Source organism: Heteronotia binoei, chromosome 6 (assembly GCF_032191835.1).
Source record: "Heteronotia binoei isolate CCM8104 ecotype False Entrance Well chromosome 6, APGP_CSIRO_Hbin_v1, whole genome shotgun sequence".
NCBI lineage: Eukaryota > Metazoa > Chordata > Lepidosauria > Squamata > Gekkonidae > Heteronotia > Heteronotia binoei.
This window is the reverse complement of record NC_083228.1, coordinates 109462779-109478367: the sequence shown is the minus strand read 5'-3', so window position 1 is coordinate 109478367 and position 15589 is coordinate 109462779. Positions and strand designations below refer to the sequence as shown.

Below are 15589 nucleotides of genomic sequence, written 5' to 3'. Positions count from 1 at the left end.
GAAGCTTGAGTGGCCGAATCCCTATACAGGGGAGAAATCCCGATGTCTCGGAAGGATCCGATCCGAAGCGGAGGCTTAAGATAGGCCTGAGTCGAATCTGTAGTCAGGTCGGGTTGCATGAAGTCGGCAGGGACCACGCTGTGCACTGAAGGCGAACGAGAGTGGACCGGTATGACCTCTACTGCTGTAGATGAGTGAGGAGTCAGTTGCGGCATGTCGGTGATGACGTCAGAAGGAGCCGACAGTTCAAGCGGAAGTGCGGGCTGCGTCGAGGCCGTGGTATCCATAGGCGTCGAAACTGGAGCCCGAGGCTCTTTAGGAGCCGAGTGCGAGTGGTGTAGTTTCCTCGGCGCCGAATCAGCCGATTCGGAAAGGCGAGACTTTTTGGGCGCCGAATCGGAAGATTCGAGATGGCGCGATTTTTTCGAAGCCTTATGGCCTGGATCGGCGTGCTTCGAAGATTTTTTAACGGACTTGTGCTTCTGCTTAGGAAGAGACACGTCCGCAGAGGCCGAAGCTCCCGATTGTTGTTGGGGAGGCGGCGGGTCCGAGGCGGGCATAGCCCTCAGGGACAGTTCAATAAGGAAACTCCGGAGCCTGGCTGCACGGTTTTTCCGGGCTTGCTTGCCGAAGTTCGCACAGTGAGGGCAGGAGTCAACTCGATGAGCTTCGCCCAAACAAAACAGGCAGTGGCTGTGGCCGTCTGACGAAGGGATTTTGGTCCCACAGCGCGTGCACTTTTTAAAGGTAACTTTCCCTTCCATGCGCCCCGGACAAGGGAGGGGAGGGAAGGGAAAAAGGAGAGAATAGCGCAGGGAGCGGTTTTTTTTCTTTTTTTTTTTCTTTTTTGTTTTTCTGGGACGAAAAGGGTAGCGAGAAGAGGAAAATAGTAAGTAGTGAAAGAAGGAATAAGAGATGAGGTAACGGACGAGCTAAGGAGGAACGCAGCGAGGAGGGTGTTGTCCGGGCGGCGGTAGGAAAGAAACTGAGTGGAATGGGCGCTCTCCCCCCGCTCCAGGCATGCGCGGTCGCTGCCCGCTCCCCAGGGCGGGAGGAAAGCGCGCCAAAAGACGTTATATACGAGCTATTGGAGCTCCGAGGTATGGATCCGTTGCCTGCGGCAAGACCCATGTGTGGGACTGCACAGAGACCACGAAGAAGATCTTGCCGTGACTCTTCAAAAAGCCAAAGTTGTTTACTTACCTGAGGTATTGGAAAATGTGTTGCATACTGCAAATGGCGAAGGAGATTGTAGTTTGATGGAAATATCAGTTCTCTCACTTTTTCTCTCTTCATAGACTTTTCACTGTTCGCTGAAATTCTTCTCTCTAATATGGAGTTCAGATTCTCACAAGTCTCTCCAGGCATCGGAGAAAAAATCTAGGTCATGTAAAACAAGCATTTAATATTGTAAACAGAACTATCCATTGCATTTTACACAGTATAATGGGTTTTGTACTTTTTTCTCACTAGTATAACTAGTGACATAACATCAGTGCAAATGAAGGAAAATTTCTAGGAATAGCAATAATACTTTTATTCGGTTTTCAAAGGTGTCCATAAAGGGATGAAGATCAATACTCATTAGCAAATTTAAAACACAGTCCTTTATATGCAAGTGACTGCCAAGTGAAACTAGGGTTGCCAACTCCGGGTTGGAAAATACCTGGAAATTTGGGGGAGGGCAGGGTTTGGGGAGAGAAGGGACCCCAACAAAGTATAATGATATAGAGTCCACCCTCCAAAACAGCCATTTTCTCCAAGAGAACTGATCTCTGTTGTCTGAAGATTAGTTGTAATTCCAGGAGGCTGGGAATTCCAACTGAGACCCATCAAATTTTTAAATAAGTGTGCTTTTAAGATCATACCCACTGTGTAAATCCTCTCCTCCAGGCGACTTGAGATAAAAGTGAGTACACAACCCAACATTCCCTTTTCCCAAAAATAAGTTTCTAAGTCAGAGAGCATGGGATGCTCCTGGATATGAAGTAGAGGGACAAAGGAAATTAAATTATAATAACCAGGGCTTGAATTCAGCAAGGGATCACAGGAGCACAAGCTCCTGAACCTCCAGTCAGGGTCTGCATGCAGTGGGGAGTTCTCTCCCTGCTGCACATAGATCCTGGGGCATATGCAAATGAGATATGCTACTGAGCTCCTGCACCTTTTTTTCTTACAAAACAACCCCTGATAATAACTAATGACAAGAAACATGCTTAGCTATCCACTCTTGGTATGTTCTTGAGATAAAGCCTGCACAGTCATTCATTCCACTAATTCTTCAATGCACATTTCAGCACTTAGTTACCACATTTGCTTTGTGGGAGAAGCTGGGTAAATTGATAGTTTCTAAATTATGCTGTTTTATGCCCCCAATTGCGTTTTTTGTTTTTAATTTATGATGTTTTTACCTATGAACCATCTCAAGCAGAACTGTTAAGAGGGCATAAAAATACCTAAATAAATGAGTTAGTTATACACACACACATATTATTTAACATTTTAAAGAAAGTTTTCAAAGACAGTAAGCTTAGTAAGGATAAAAAGTATGAAATCATGCTTGATTGCTTTTGATGTTTATGACATTAGCATTTTGAACACAGTGGAAACATATGAGGCATCTTTTATAAACCTAGAAATGTGAAGCTGTTCCAAAGAGGGAAAGTTGACTATGGAGAACAGAAGTGAGATGTTTTGATACTATTAAGAGGTATGAAAAAATGTTGGTTAGAATGTGTCTATGTGTCAGATCATGCTGGTATATGTAGAATAATGAAGAAATGTGTCTTGAAAAACAAAAACCGTAAGTTAAACCTACTGGAAATTCCGAACCAAAGTCTGTTTTAAAGTCATTCTTGTCTACGTCATCAAAAATATTAGTGGTTCCAGAGTCAATGTACATATGTTCCATAATACCATGCTCCTAGTGACCACCAAAGAGAAAAAGAAACACCAGTCAGAGTATGATGGAAATCTTGGATGACTGGCCACAAGCTGGTAAAAAAAAATAACCCCACTTAAAATGTAAAATATAATTTATTGTTTCAATTAAGAACAAAGATATTTGTGCTACCAATCCACGACATGCTCCTAAAATAAAAATAACAGGGACAATGCCTCTCAAGGGGACAACCTCCAAGTAAGAATAAAGATATTTGTGCTGCCAATCCATGACATGCTCCTAAAATAAAAATAACAAACTCAGGGACAATGCCTCTCAAGGGGACAACCTCCAAGTAACTGAATGGGTGGATCTCTCAGGGAATGTTCTCTTTTGTTAAGAGATTCAGTATTACTTCAGACTAGAGAATGGCTGCAGCTAAACCACCACAACTTCTCTAGGGGACTGAGCACTACCATACCATTTATATATGGCTGATGTTCAATGCAGATTTTACAATATCAGCCACACAACCTTACAGAAATACTTCAAAAGCTGGAAATTGCTATTTCCATGGTCCCACAGATACATAATTGTAAACTAATATACAGTAAAATTCAAGACAGTATTTGGGGAGTAAACCTTTTTCTACAACTCCATCTATGTGTCCATGTGTTCTGCAATCACCTCTGACAAATCAAAGGACCATAATCCAGCAAAGACCTTTATATGCAATGTAACAGGTGTTTACTCATGTACCTGTCATTTTTCATTTCTCCATCTTTGCAGTAAAGATTATATCCCAGTATATTTCTCATATCTGTGTCTCATGGGAATGTAAACTACATTTTGGAAAAGTAGAAGAACAAACATATGACAGTGCTATCTAACTATGATTCCAAGTGCTCTGTTGGTAGAATTATTCTGGCATAATAGTAGTTCCTTCCCATATTACTAGTGTAAGCCCAAAGCACATAGAAGGAACTGCAGAAACTGGTCCAATCCTGACCATGTGCGGAAGCAGTAGCATGACCTACTCTTATGAAGTACAGGGCTTCCCAAGCCACCTTGGTAACTTAGGAAGCAGCCATGCTGCAATTGATCCCCTACACCAATCGCCCCATGCAAGATGGCCACAATTCAACAGGCTACATGAGACAAAAACTGAGAATCTGAAAAAATAAACCAGGAAATAATTCAGATTTGTGCAATTTTTATTGTAAAAGGAGGACATTGATTTTTGAATTGTATTCTTTGACCAAGCAAAATCTCACAGAGAGGAAAACACATACACAAACATCTCTTACCTCCATTTTGGAATCTTGCTCTTTAGAATAGCGTTCATCAATGTTTTCTCCAGCTGGTGAGCGTGATCGAGAGGCTGCAGTGACTAAGTCTCCTCGCGATATTAAAGTGCACATGTAAGCATCATGGGAGAAAACATCATGTCGAATAAATTCACAGAAAAGCAGAACCAGGTTCACAAATTCCATCTTCTCATATTCACTGTTTGGATCAGCTATCAATAAAAGTTAGATTTTATTTGTTCCCCAAAGACTACAGCAGGGTTTTAAACAAAACCTATTAATTGAATTATTTGGTGGTAATAAATTTGTATGCTACTGAATTCTTTTTTATACAGGCAAACCTTAATGGAAGACTATACAAATACATCCTGCTCTCTATTAGACAGTACCTTTGGGTGTTCAGTTAGAAAATATTTGGGCTATGATTGCCTTTGCTTTAAGAATTTGCTAAGAGGTTTATTGCAGCTTGAAGAAGCTCTCTGTTAAGATGTCTATTCCAGCTTGAATAAGCTCTCTACCAAGAGGTGTATTGCAGCTTGAAGAAGTTCTCTGCTAAGAGGTCTTTTATAGCTTGAAAACGCTTTTTGCGAAACAAGGGTATTAGTACAACCTTGTCCCTTTCCTCTTTGAAAATGGAATTATTTGGCTGGATCCATTGAGAGACATTCATCATTTGGAATATCACGCCAGGATTACATGGAAAAGCTGGACAATTTTACTGTTCTAAGGACTGAGTATTATGGTTGTTTTGATGAAAGTAATATATGTGGGTTAAATACAATTATTTATATATGAATGGTTTTTCTTGTTTATGTAATTTGATATAGAAGCTGGTTTCACGTGGGGCTTTTTGCTTTTTGTTTCCTTGTTCCTCTATTATACAGTGACAGAGAGCTGCTAGTTCTGTTCTCCATCTATCATAGTCAATCCTTGATTCCCTGCCATGTATGAAATCTCTACATCTCTACAGTCTTCTGTCAATGGGAGGCTGTGGTCATAGAGAGAGGAGGGGGCACATGTGTAGGCAAAAGAACGATAATGGCAAAACTACATAGATAGGGATCAGACATCAACAAAGCTAGATAGTTAGGACTCAAGCATCTATAGAGTGGCAGAATTGGGATAGGTAACCTGCGATAGGCAGCTCCGATTACCTCAGAGAATAGCACATTAATGATTTGTGAGCGGATTAAGGAGACACAAACTAACACAGCTTCAAGAGCTTGAGATTCCTGGGTATTGTGAGCCATTCCAAGTAAAATAGATCCATCTCCCTTCTCCCCGACAGAAACAGCCTGTCACCTCTGTAACCTTGAGTGTGCGATCTGTAATCCTTCTAAAGTAGCACTTCAGCTTCCATTAGCTGTACATAGTTACTACACCGGTAACAACTACCTTTTACGTTCTTGGCCAACCACTATTTAATAGCTTTTCTAAGGAAAGATAATATTCTTGTATTATTGAAATAAGGTGTTACGAGTGAATCATTGAATGAAAGGCATGTGGGGGTAGTGGTAAAGGAGAAGAAATGATGTGCTACCCTCCCCATGTCCCATCAGTAACTGCAGCACATTATCCAGCACAGTTATTTTTATACTTAACCTTACTGACCAGTCATAAACACACCATAACCAAAACTGCTTGATCACTGCTACTGGAAATATGATGGAGGGGGAAAACTGAGGCAGCACAACTTGCCATTGTGTCAGCCTACAGATGGAAGTCCCACAACAGTTGTCAAAGGTTTTGTGTTGGACAGTCTGGCATGCAGTTTATAATTTTTTTGAGGCTTGCTGTAAGTTAGCTTGCAAAAAAAAATCCATTTATGTGACAAACGACTACTAGGTTGTTACGAGGTTGCTTGAGTATATCATGTATGCCTCTCAAGAGGGACACTCTTCAACAGTTATAATTTTACAGAGGGCCCTTGATTGAGGTTCTGCATGACATGAAAGGGAGACTTGGCACTCAGTTTGCAAGACCTGAGCAAGGCTGTTAATCACAGGACATTTTGGAGGACTTTAATTCATAGGTCACCATGAAGAAAAAAATTGATGGACCTTAACACACATGCAAATAAAGGTTATCTAAATTTAGAATTTCTGCAAAAATTCTTTATTTGTCCTTCATTCTTCAAATGTCCTTCATTTGAGCAACATGACTACCTTACAGCAAACCTCCCCCAGCCTGTGGAAAGTTTATCCTTTCAGCAGCAGGTACCAACAACAAATTTTAAAAATCCAAAGGGACTGTCAGGGATTGACAGTGACATGCTAGACAGAGTTACACACAAGTCCACTTAAATTAATGGGCTTGGAAGGAGGGCACCACAATTATCTTTTGTGTTTATAACCAATCAGAGCAGAATAGATATATCTCATATTCTAATGAATAGATACCAGATCATTGTGTAAACCTCTCAATAAGCAAAGACTTTAAAAGATTTGCAGGGGGAGGGTTCACTTTCCCCCTATCACATTATAATTTTTACAATAGTTCACTCTCAATAACCTTGTGCATATGGGCCATTGTAGGCACCAATGACATGCAATCATTGCATGAACTAGCATCTCCAAGTGGGGGGACACATATGCAACCACTGTAGTAATTTATGTGACCACCACAATTACTCAGAAATGTGCTACCATGACCACATAGATACAAACAATTCTGAGATGCACTGAAGGACATTTGGGTTAAGGTAGTATTTTGATTTTAGTTATCTTCTTGTTAGGGGCTCACACTTTAAGGAGTTTATCATACATCTAATTTTAAAAACACATTGTAGCCCTCAAGGTAATGAAAGCTAAAATATTTTTCCATATCCTGTTACATTGCAGATGACCAAGTTCCTTAAAATTTACTTTTGGGCAAAACCAACAGACAAAAATGCTTCAGCTCCCAAAAGAATGTTCTGGATCCCTGAAGACATGCACATAAAAAGTTTGCAGGTGATGCTGAAGTAGGGCGATATTTCAAGATGCAAAACAATAATGAAGCAAAACCAATTAAGTAGCTGTACAAGTAGATTCATCCTACTGAACTGATGCTTACATAATGAGGGAGCCTGGGTATCTAAAAACCTAAGGAACACATTCTGGAAAACAGGAAGGCTGGATCCAGCAACTGATGCGGAAGAAATGGATTCCTTTTCATCCAATACTTCTGCCTCACCACATCTCTACAAAGATAAAAACAGATGAGGAAAAACCAATCAGTGTAGAATTCTAACATCACAGCAATGAAACTGATACCCTTCTCCCTGCCCTATACAATCTGTAATCCAGAAAACCCATATGACGTCTGTCAAAAAACAGTATTACACTCTGTTTGAGGTAAAAAACACAAAATCAATGAACTATAAAAAGTTGGCTATGTTAATACTTTATTTTAAAAGTGCTGTTTCAAGTAAATGGGATTTCCTCTTGAGTGAATTGTATCTCCCCACCCACATTTATCAAACTATAAGGCAACTTACTTCTGCCTCAATTTCAGCTTGTCTCTTCTCCAATAGTTTGGCAACAGCCATTGCCCTGTGCTTGCCAGATCTTTTACTGCTCACAGCCCATTCACAAAGCAATGTTACCACAGCCTCATCATTAGGTGCCACCTGTAAAATCACAAAAAACCAGACATCTTCTTTCATCTGGGTAAAGCAGTCATGCTAGCTGTTAACTGAAAACACAAAGATGGCAGGGGGGCAAGCAGCAAGTTTCATGCTTAAGCTTCTAAACTTTGTTATACCTAGGGTAGACCACATCATTTTATTAAGGTTTGTTTTCAAGATGATAGATATGGGCTGACAAAATAATTTCAGAAAAATAATTAGGGCATATAAAGTAGGCATAAAAGAATCAGGCATTAAGGGTAGGGCTGCCAATCCCCAGGTGGTAGCTGGAGATCCCCAGAAATTAAATCTGATCTCCAGGGGACAGAGATCAGCTCATCTGGAGAAAACAGCTGCTTTGCATGGTGGACTCTCAGGCACTATATCCCACTGAAGTCCCTGCCCTCCTCATGCTCCACCCTCAGAATCTCCAGGGCTGCCTTTGAGGCTGTTCCGGAAGGTAGTTCAGAATGCAGCCACCAGATTGTTGCCTGGTGTAACCTGGGATGCACGTACCCATCCTGACCTGTGGCATCTATGCTGACTACCTGTCTATTTCTGGATCAAGTTCAATGTGCTGATACTCGCCTTTAACACCCTACATGGTCTGGGACTATCATATCTGAGGGACCAGCTCTCTCACTATAATCCCCTTCATATACTGTGTTTATCATCATGCAACTTGGTGGTGGTGCCAGGCCCCCTTGAAGTCCACTTGGCTACTACCAGAACAAGGGCTTTTTCCCTCTTGGCCCTGTTCTGGTGGAATGCCTTGCTGGATGAGCTTTGAGCCCTGCTGAGCGTCTGGAGGGTTTACAAGTCAGTCTTGTTCAGGGAGGCTTTCTCCTGATCTTGCTCTCTTGGCCCACCTAGAACTTATCCACTTCTTTATATTTTATTGATTATTTATAAATGGTCAGTGTCTGCTTTTATTATCTTATGCACTGATGTGTCCAGTTGTTGCCTTGTTGTTGTAATCCACCCCGAGCCTTTGGGAAAGGGCGGAATAGAAACCTAATTAATAATAAAAATAAATATTTCCCAACCTGGAGTTGGCAAGCCTAGGGTGAAATAAAAGGTATGCAGAAGCCAACTATGTGTACAATGTGGATATGCTTGCACTGCATTTTAAGAAAGTTTTCCTCAAAAACAAAAGTTTTAATTAGTCAAATCTGCTCATTTCTGTTAATAGCTACATAAAAAGTTTGTTCAATCTTGGAGACTTTTTAAAAAGCAGGTCATAAATGTTGCCAATAAAAACAGAATAAAAGTAAATAAAGTAAAAGTAAATAAAAGTAAAAATAAAATAAGGTGCATTCTAGAAAATATTTTGTAATTAATTTTATAGTCTTTAATAGTGCTAGTCCTCTGTCCATGTACATGCCACTTTGACTTTACCAAAATGGGGGAGATTCTTAATGACAATAAATAGAAAGAGTACCTGTGGTTATGAAATTTGGATAAGCAACCATCAAAAACTATTTTAAACCATTTCTATAAAACACAGACTGCAAGGCTGCTTATTATACCGGATGCAGATTCCTGATATAAGATCTTTATGAAGACAAGTTTCTTTTATCAGCAGTAACAGACCAGAACCATAATGGTAGCACATAGCTTTCCCACATTCTCCTGCCTTTACATACTGTCTTGCACAAAGAACTGTCTTAAATGTAGAACTAGCTGTATTGCCATCACAATATCATAATCACCTGCAAGATGAGAAAGGCATCTACAGTAAGGTGGCTATGGTACTTCTGAAAAACTCACCGTCATGTTAAAGACTGCCACCCCTTTTGCTAAGCCACAACAGAATGTCAGAGTAATTGAACCATGAAAATGGAATACTACAGGGTTTTGGCTGCTAGACCTTTCTGATGTAACCTAGCACTTTGTAGAAAAGCCTAGAGGGACCACAGCAGAGTAAAATTCACAAAATATTTACAAAACTTTGGATGATACAGTCAAAAGAGGAAAAACCTATTTCCATTAAAATACAAACAGGAATAAAACAGGTTGACTGTGAGTTACGATATACATGCACACGGTGAAAATAGGAACCAAGTACTTTTAATGTGGAAATAACTCTCAAAGACACAAACTTTTTAGAATATGGATGCAAGACTGTAGGGGTATATACTGAAACTTAAGCCACAGAAAATGATTTAATTTTCCCTCCAACAGCAGCTGCCATTGGGGATGGGCACACTGGACAGCTAATGAAAGAGTTCCATAAACAACAGCATGGCATAGCAATTAAGAGTGCTGGACTGAGAGCTAAGAGAAGCAAATTCAAATCCCCATTCACCATGAAACGCACTGAGTGGGCCTGAGCCAGTTACTCATAGCACTGTTTTCAAAATAACCAACCAACCTCATAGCATTGTTTTCAAAATAAAGTGCAGAAGGATAGAAAAGCATGTACACCATCTTCAAGGAGATTATAAAGCAAAAATAAATTGCATGTTCTCCTTTAAAATCAGAGCAACATTTATTGACGGCCTATTATGCACAGGTGTTTTTCTCTTGCTTTTACCAGGTATGTCCTTCAGATTTTCTTTTTTGTTCTGCATTGACTTTCCTCCCTTCAGCACTCAGTTCATTCTCTAATCATTATTTCTCTGGGTTTTCTAAGAGCACTTCTGTGCTGAAATTTTCCTTGCTTCCAGCCAGGCCTCAGATTCAATGGGAGTTCACAGGAGCACAGCTCCTGAACCTTTCTGACAGTTCCACCTCCTCCTTCCCACCTTGTCCATTGAATAGTAGGTGCAGCTGCATAACAATCCCTGGATGAGCTCCACCACCTATTTTTCTACAAAACAACTCCTGCTTCCAGCCAGAGGTAATTTAAAAATGCAGAGATTCCCTCAGTTTCCCCCCTTTGCCCTTTTGTCACCCTTCTGCTGCCCCTCAAAGCCAACTTCCCCACCCACATCAAGGTCATTCCACTCATGCTGTACCAAGTTCCACCATCCTCCCACTTTCATCAGCATACAAGATCCATTTATAAATTTTTCCATTTTAATTTTTTTTTACAAGCAGTATGAGACTAGCAATATGAGGCTATTGCTAGTCTCAGATTGGTGAATCTTTTGAAAAGTAAAATGACAGAGGAAAACTTTAAAAGCTGTGGGAAAGGTTGTGATCCCCTGAGATTCTTTTGCTATCTGTGCTTCTCTGGGAGCTTTCCAAGGAGCATCCCTGGCAAGCTCTGAAAGCGGGGATATGAGGGGGGGGGGAAGACTGGCATCGAGTTGTGTGCCACCCATCAAGCCCAGCAGCAGGGCACAGCAGCCAGTGCTGAGTGGGTGTGGGTGGGTGTGCATGGCTGCACATGCAGAAGGAGACAGCCAAGTTGTTCAACAAGCTCTCTCCTCCCCTCCTGTCTCAGCATCCCCATAGTTCTCTTATTCATTCCACTCCCCCATCTGTTTCCATTGTCTAGTGGATGGTGTTTCTCCACTTTGGTCATGAATCACCCTTGAAACATTTGCAGGTGGACTTGGAGCAGGGGTGGGGGAATTACCCCTCTTCTTCCTTCTCTCTCTCCAGTCTCTTGTCCATGAGTGCATGTAGATATGTTACTGTGCAGTCTCTTGCCTTTGGTGGATTTAAAATTAACGTTTTATCATTAGTCATGTACAGTTTATTAAAGTAAACTATGGGGAAAATAATTCAAAATAGCGCTTCTATGGCAGTGAAGGAAGGGGATGGCAGAGGGAGATGACTCTTTTCCATTTCTCATAGTTACTGATAACACAACACAGAATCCCCCAGAGCTTGGAAATATGGAAAAGGGGGTTTCACCGCTGCTCTAGTCAGTTTCAAAAATAGCTTTGTCAATATCAAAACTTTTTTCCTTTGCCTGGATTCCTTTGTTGCTCCAGTTCATTTCAGAAACTGAACCACCAGAATTTAAATGGAAGACACTTACTTGATGTTACTGAACAGGTAAAAAGGTAGTCCCCTATGCAAGCACCGAGTTACCGACCCATGGGATGACATCACATCATGATGTTTTCTTGGCACACTTTTTACGGGGTGGTTTGTCATTGCCTTCCCCAGCCATCTACACTTTACCCCCAGCAAGCTGGGTACCCATTTTGCAACAGGGCAATTGTGTAAATTAAAAAAGAAAACTTTGGACACCATCTCTCGCACATCTCAATTAAGAAAACTGCAGGGTTTTTTTTAAATTTAAGCTGCAGAATAAATATACTGGAGAAAAAAGGAAGTTTTATAAGGCAGGCACAGAATCCAAAGTCAAACATAAAGGCTTGACTGCTCGGAAAATCTGCAGTAAAATGTGCACACATAATAGGTCAATTAATCAATAGAATTCTAACATTGCATAGTGACTAACCATCCTGCACAAAATAGAGAAAAACCTCCATTATATAAGCCTGCCTTGTCAACCTGGCCCCTTCCTTGCATTTTCCGATAACACCCGATATTCTGCAGAAGGAGAGAGTAAGAAATGGAACTGATCTGCAACCAGGACATGGCCCTTTTTCAGGTGCATTACACCTTGACAGCAATTATCAGTATATAAATTTTAAAGATAAATACACTTTTATAATTAAAGGATAAAATGATTACATCTGCATATTGTGACAAAAGTATATAAACAAATAAATAATTTATTAAATAATTAAATGGCTGCCAGTTTAGCCCATCAGTTTTGCTTCTTCCTGCTTCAAAGGGGAGAAGTTAAACTGAGGGATTTAATGGCTTACAGTCATTTAAATCTAACAGTTGAGCAGCTCTACCAGTCAGCTGTTAGGTTTAAATGGCAATCCTTAGTTTCACTTCCCCGTTCTAATGGGGAGGTGCTAAACCATTTAATGATGAGGTAGTCACAGCCATTTAAACCTGAGGGTGGACTTTGGAGGGCAGACTATAGCACTGTACCCGTGTGAGGTCCTTGTCCTCCCAAGACTTCACCTTCAAATCTCCAGGAGTTCCCCAACCTGGATCTGCCAACTCTACCCCACCACAAGCCAGTGGCCAGGGAGGACCTGGCAATCCCACCATGAGCCAGTGGCCAGAGAGGACCTGGTAACCTCACCATGAGCCAGTGACCAGGGAGGACCTGGTAACCCCACCATGAACCAGTGGCCAGGGAGAACCTGGCAACCCTAAAATGGAAGAGATATTTTCAAAGCAGGATTGCACCATCTGGGAAGGCACAAAGGAATTTGTGGACACAAGCAATGCAACTCTTTGTGCAGAACACAGTCACAGTCCTTCCCAAATGAGATCCCAGCTAGAAGTGCAAGGCTGAGCTAGGTCCAGACTTCTACAGTGAGAACTCTGCTCCTCATTCACAACATAGCAGTGGCCCTTTCAGTAGAAGGCAGAATTGAGCCCAAGTGTTACAATAAAAGGCTCTTCTTTCCCATCCATCCATAGATCATACAGATGACATTGTAAAACATTCCTCTCTTCTTTGCAAAAGCCTGGGAAATTAGCTTTCCTGTAAAAACTAGCCACACAAAACAAGAAGCAGAAGGCAGATGGTCCTGCTTTATGAAAGCTAACAATTCTTAAGCTACTCTTAGTAGCAGTAGCTTTTTACATTTGGTATGAATGCTTCCTTAAATGCCATTTCAATCTCTATTCAAAAAGGAAAACAAGACTGCATTTGAATACTCAGCAATAAATTAATAGCCTCCTGTCCACTCAGAAAAGTAGTGTGGGGTTTTAAAAAGTACAACTGGAGTATTTGAATTGAAAACCTTCTGTGAATGGAGGAGCTGCTTGTTATCTTTAGAGATAGCTTACAGTAAAGTTTTTCCAATGAATTTCATAGTCCTTTAAGTGGTAAAGCTGTAGTACAGCAGTCCTAAGCTCTGAGTTCGATCCCAGTGGAAGCTGGGTTCAGGTAACCAGCTCCAGGTGGACTCAGCCTTCCATCCTTTCGAGGTCAGTAAAATGAGTACCCAGCTTGCTGGGGGGGAATGTAGATGACTGGGGAAGGCAATGGCAAACCAACCCATAAAAAGTCTGCCGTGAAAACGTTGTGAAAGTAACGTCACTCCAGAGTTGAAAACGACTGGTGCTTGCACAGGGGACTACCTTTACCTTTTTATTAATGAACAACAGGCCAGTCTACCCTGATCTTGTCAGAGCTTGGAAGCTTAAGCAGGGTTGGCTTTGAAAAATATTTGGATGGGAGACCACCAAGGAAGTGCCACATTGCTACTCAGAGGCAGGCAATGGCAAATCAACTCCTGCCTTAAAAACCCCATGAGGGGTTGCCAAGAGTCAGCTGTGACTTGACAACACAATTATTATCAAACAACTAAATACATGCTGTATGAAACTGAAAGTGCAAAATTACTTTTTCATAAAGATATCAGATTCAGATGCCAGTATCCCAGTTCTATTCACAAAGAACAGAATGCAACAAAAGACTCCTAAGAATGCTGGAAGCACGCCTCAGATTCAGCGGGAGCTCACAGAAGCGCAGCTCCCCTTTCTGAGAGTTCCACCTCCTCCTTCCCACCTTGTCCAATGAATAGTAGGTGCAGCTGCATAACAATCCCTGGATGAGCTCCATCACCTATTTTTCTACAAAACAACCCCTGGCTGGAAGAATATGCACCACTGTGACCAATCACAAACCACCTTCAAAGCTGAATGGCACAGAGTCACAAATTTTTTGTAATTTTTTTTACTGTAGTCAATGACCTAGCTGAAAAGGCAAGCTAGTTTGAATATGGAGGAATGGCATGGCAACCCTACCAAGTACTTTGCTGCATGCCAACACTTTTATCTGTGTGCATGCTTCTCTTTCATCCATGTATCTGATTGACAAGAACAGTAGTCTATATTTACTTTATATATTTAACGACAGCACTTCCATAAAACATTCAAAACACGTGAATTCAAAATTTAGTTCAATAATAAAAGTTATTTTGAATGCTCATTTAAAGAAATTAAATCATATCAAATTGGGAATGTTTTTAAGTAGAAAGAAATCATTGTCTTTTATATTAATCTTGGAAACCACAGCCTTAATATCAATAAATTTCCTATAATATATATCTAGTAATGCCCCAATAATAAACTGAGAGCTATATAAATTGAACATAATCTGCTTCTATTAGGGTCCTTGCTACTGAGAAGAAGCCTGAAAAAAGGAATACATTGTGAGACTGTAAGAAATGGTTACATCAAACAGAACATTAACTGAGATGCATAAAAATGCATTGTTGTAGTATATTAAATCAAGATTACTGTTATGCTTCTATCTCCTAATGAATGCTGTATTTCAATACCAAATATGGTGGTAAATCTATGTGGAACTGGGGAATAAAATTCAGGCCCAATGTCAGTCATAAAGTCACTGGATAACCTTGAGCAATAGTATCCTAGATTCAGTTATCCAGTACATTAAGTGGGTATACCTATGATCTACCTCACACAATTGATTATGGTAGCAGTTCATTCAGGGAAAGAAAATAACTGCTCAACCCCTGCTGGTTATTCAATAGCTGCTCATGTACACTGTGGCACTCCACTTCACAGCATAATTAAGTGATTTGACTTCCACAGGACTGTTTCTCTATCTCAGCAGAATGCTTCCCCATACAGGACTGCCACTGGCTGTTAGAACAAGCACCTTGGAAACAAAGATAAGTGCTCACAAATGTAGTAATAATGAAATGCATAATAAATCGTCTTGATGAAAGAAGTTACTCAAGTGCTCGAATGATCAAGTATGCATCACCAAACCACCTCCTGTGACAGGAAGAGGTTTGGGCAGTTCTGGGGAAGCACAGATGTATT

General features: G+C 40.8%; 1 protein-coding gene across 1 annotated transcript in view; it reads right to left on the bottom strand.

The window, feature by feature from the left end:
• The window catches only part of MED12L (mediator complex subunit 12L), a 247335-nt gene that overhangs the window by 183289 nt on the left and 48457 nt on the right, over positions 1-15589 (bottom strand). The window contains exons 11-15 of the mRNA XM_060242347.1: positions 7667-7798; positions 7243-7369; positions 4189-4400; positions 2819-2923; positions 1204-1380 (exon numbers count right to left, since the gene is read on the bottom strand). Of these exons, the coding sequence (XP_060098330.1) occupies positions 1204-1380; positions 2819-2923; positions 4189-4400; positions 7243-7369; positions 7667-7798 (753 nt within the window). The remainder of the gene's footprint in view (positions 1-1203; positions 1381-2818; positions 2924-4188; positions 4401-7242; positions 7370-7666; positions 7799-15589) is intronic.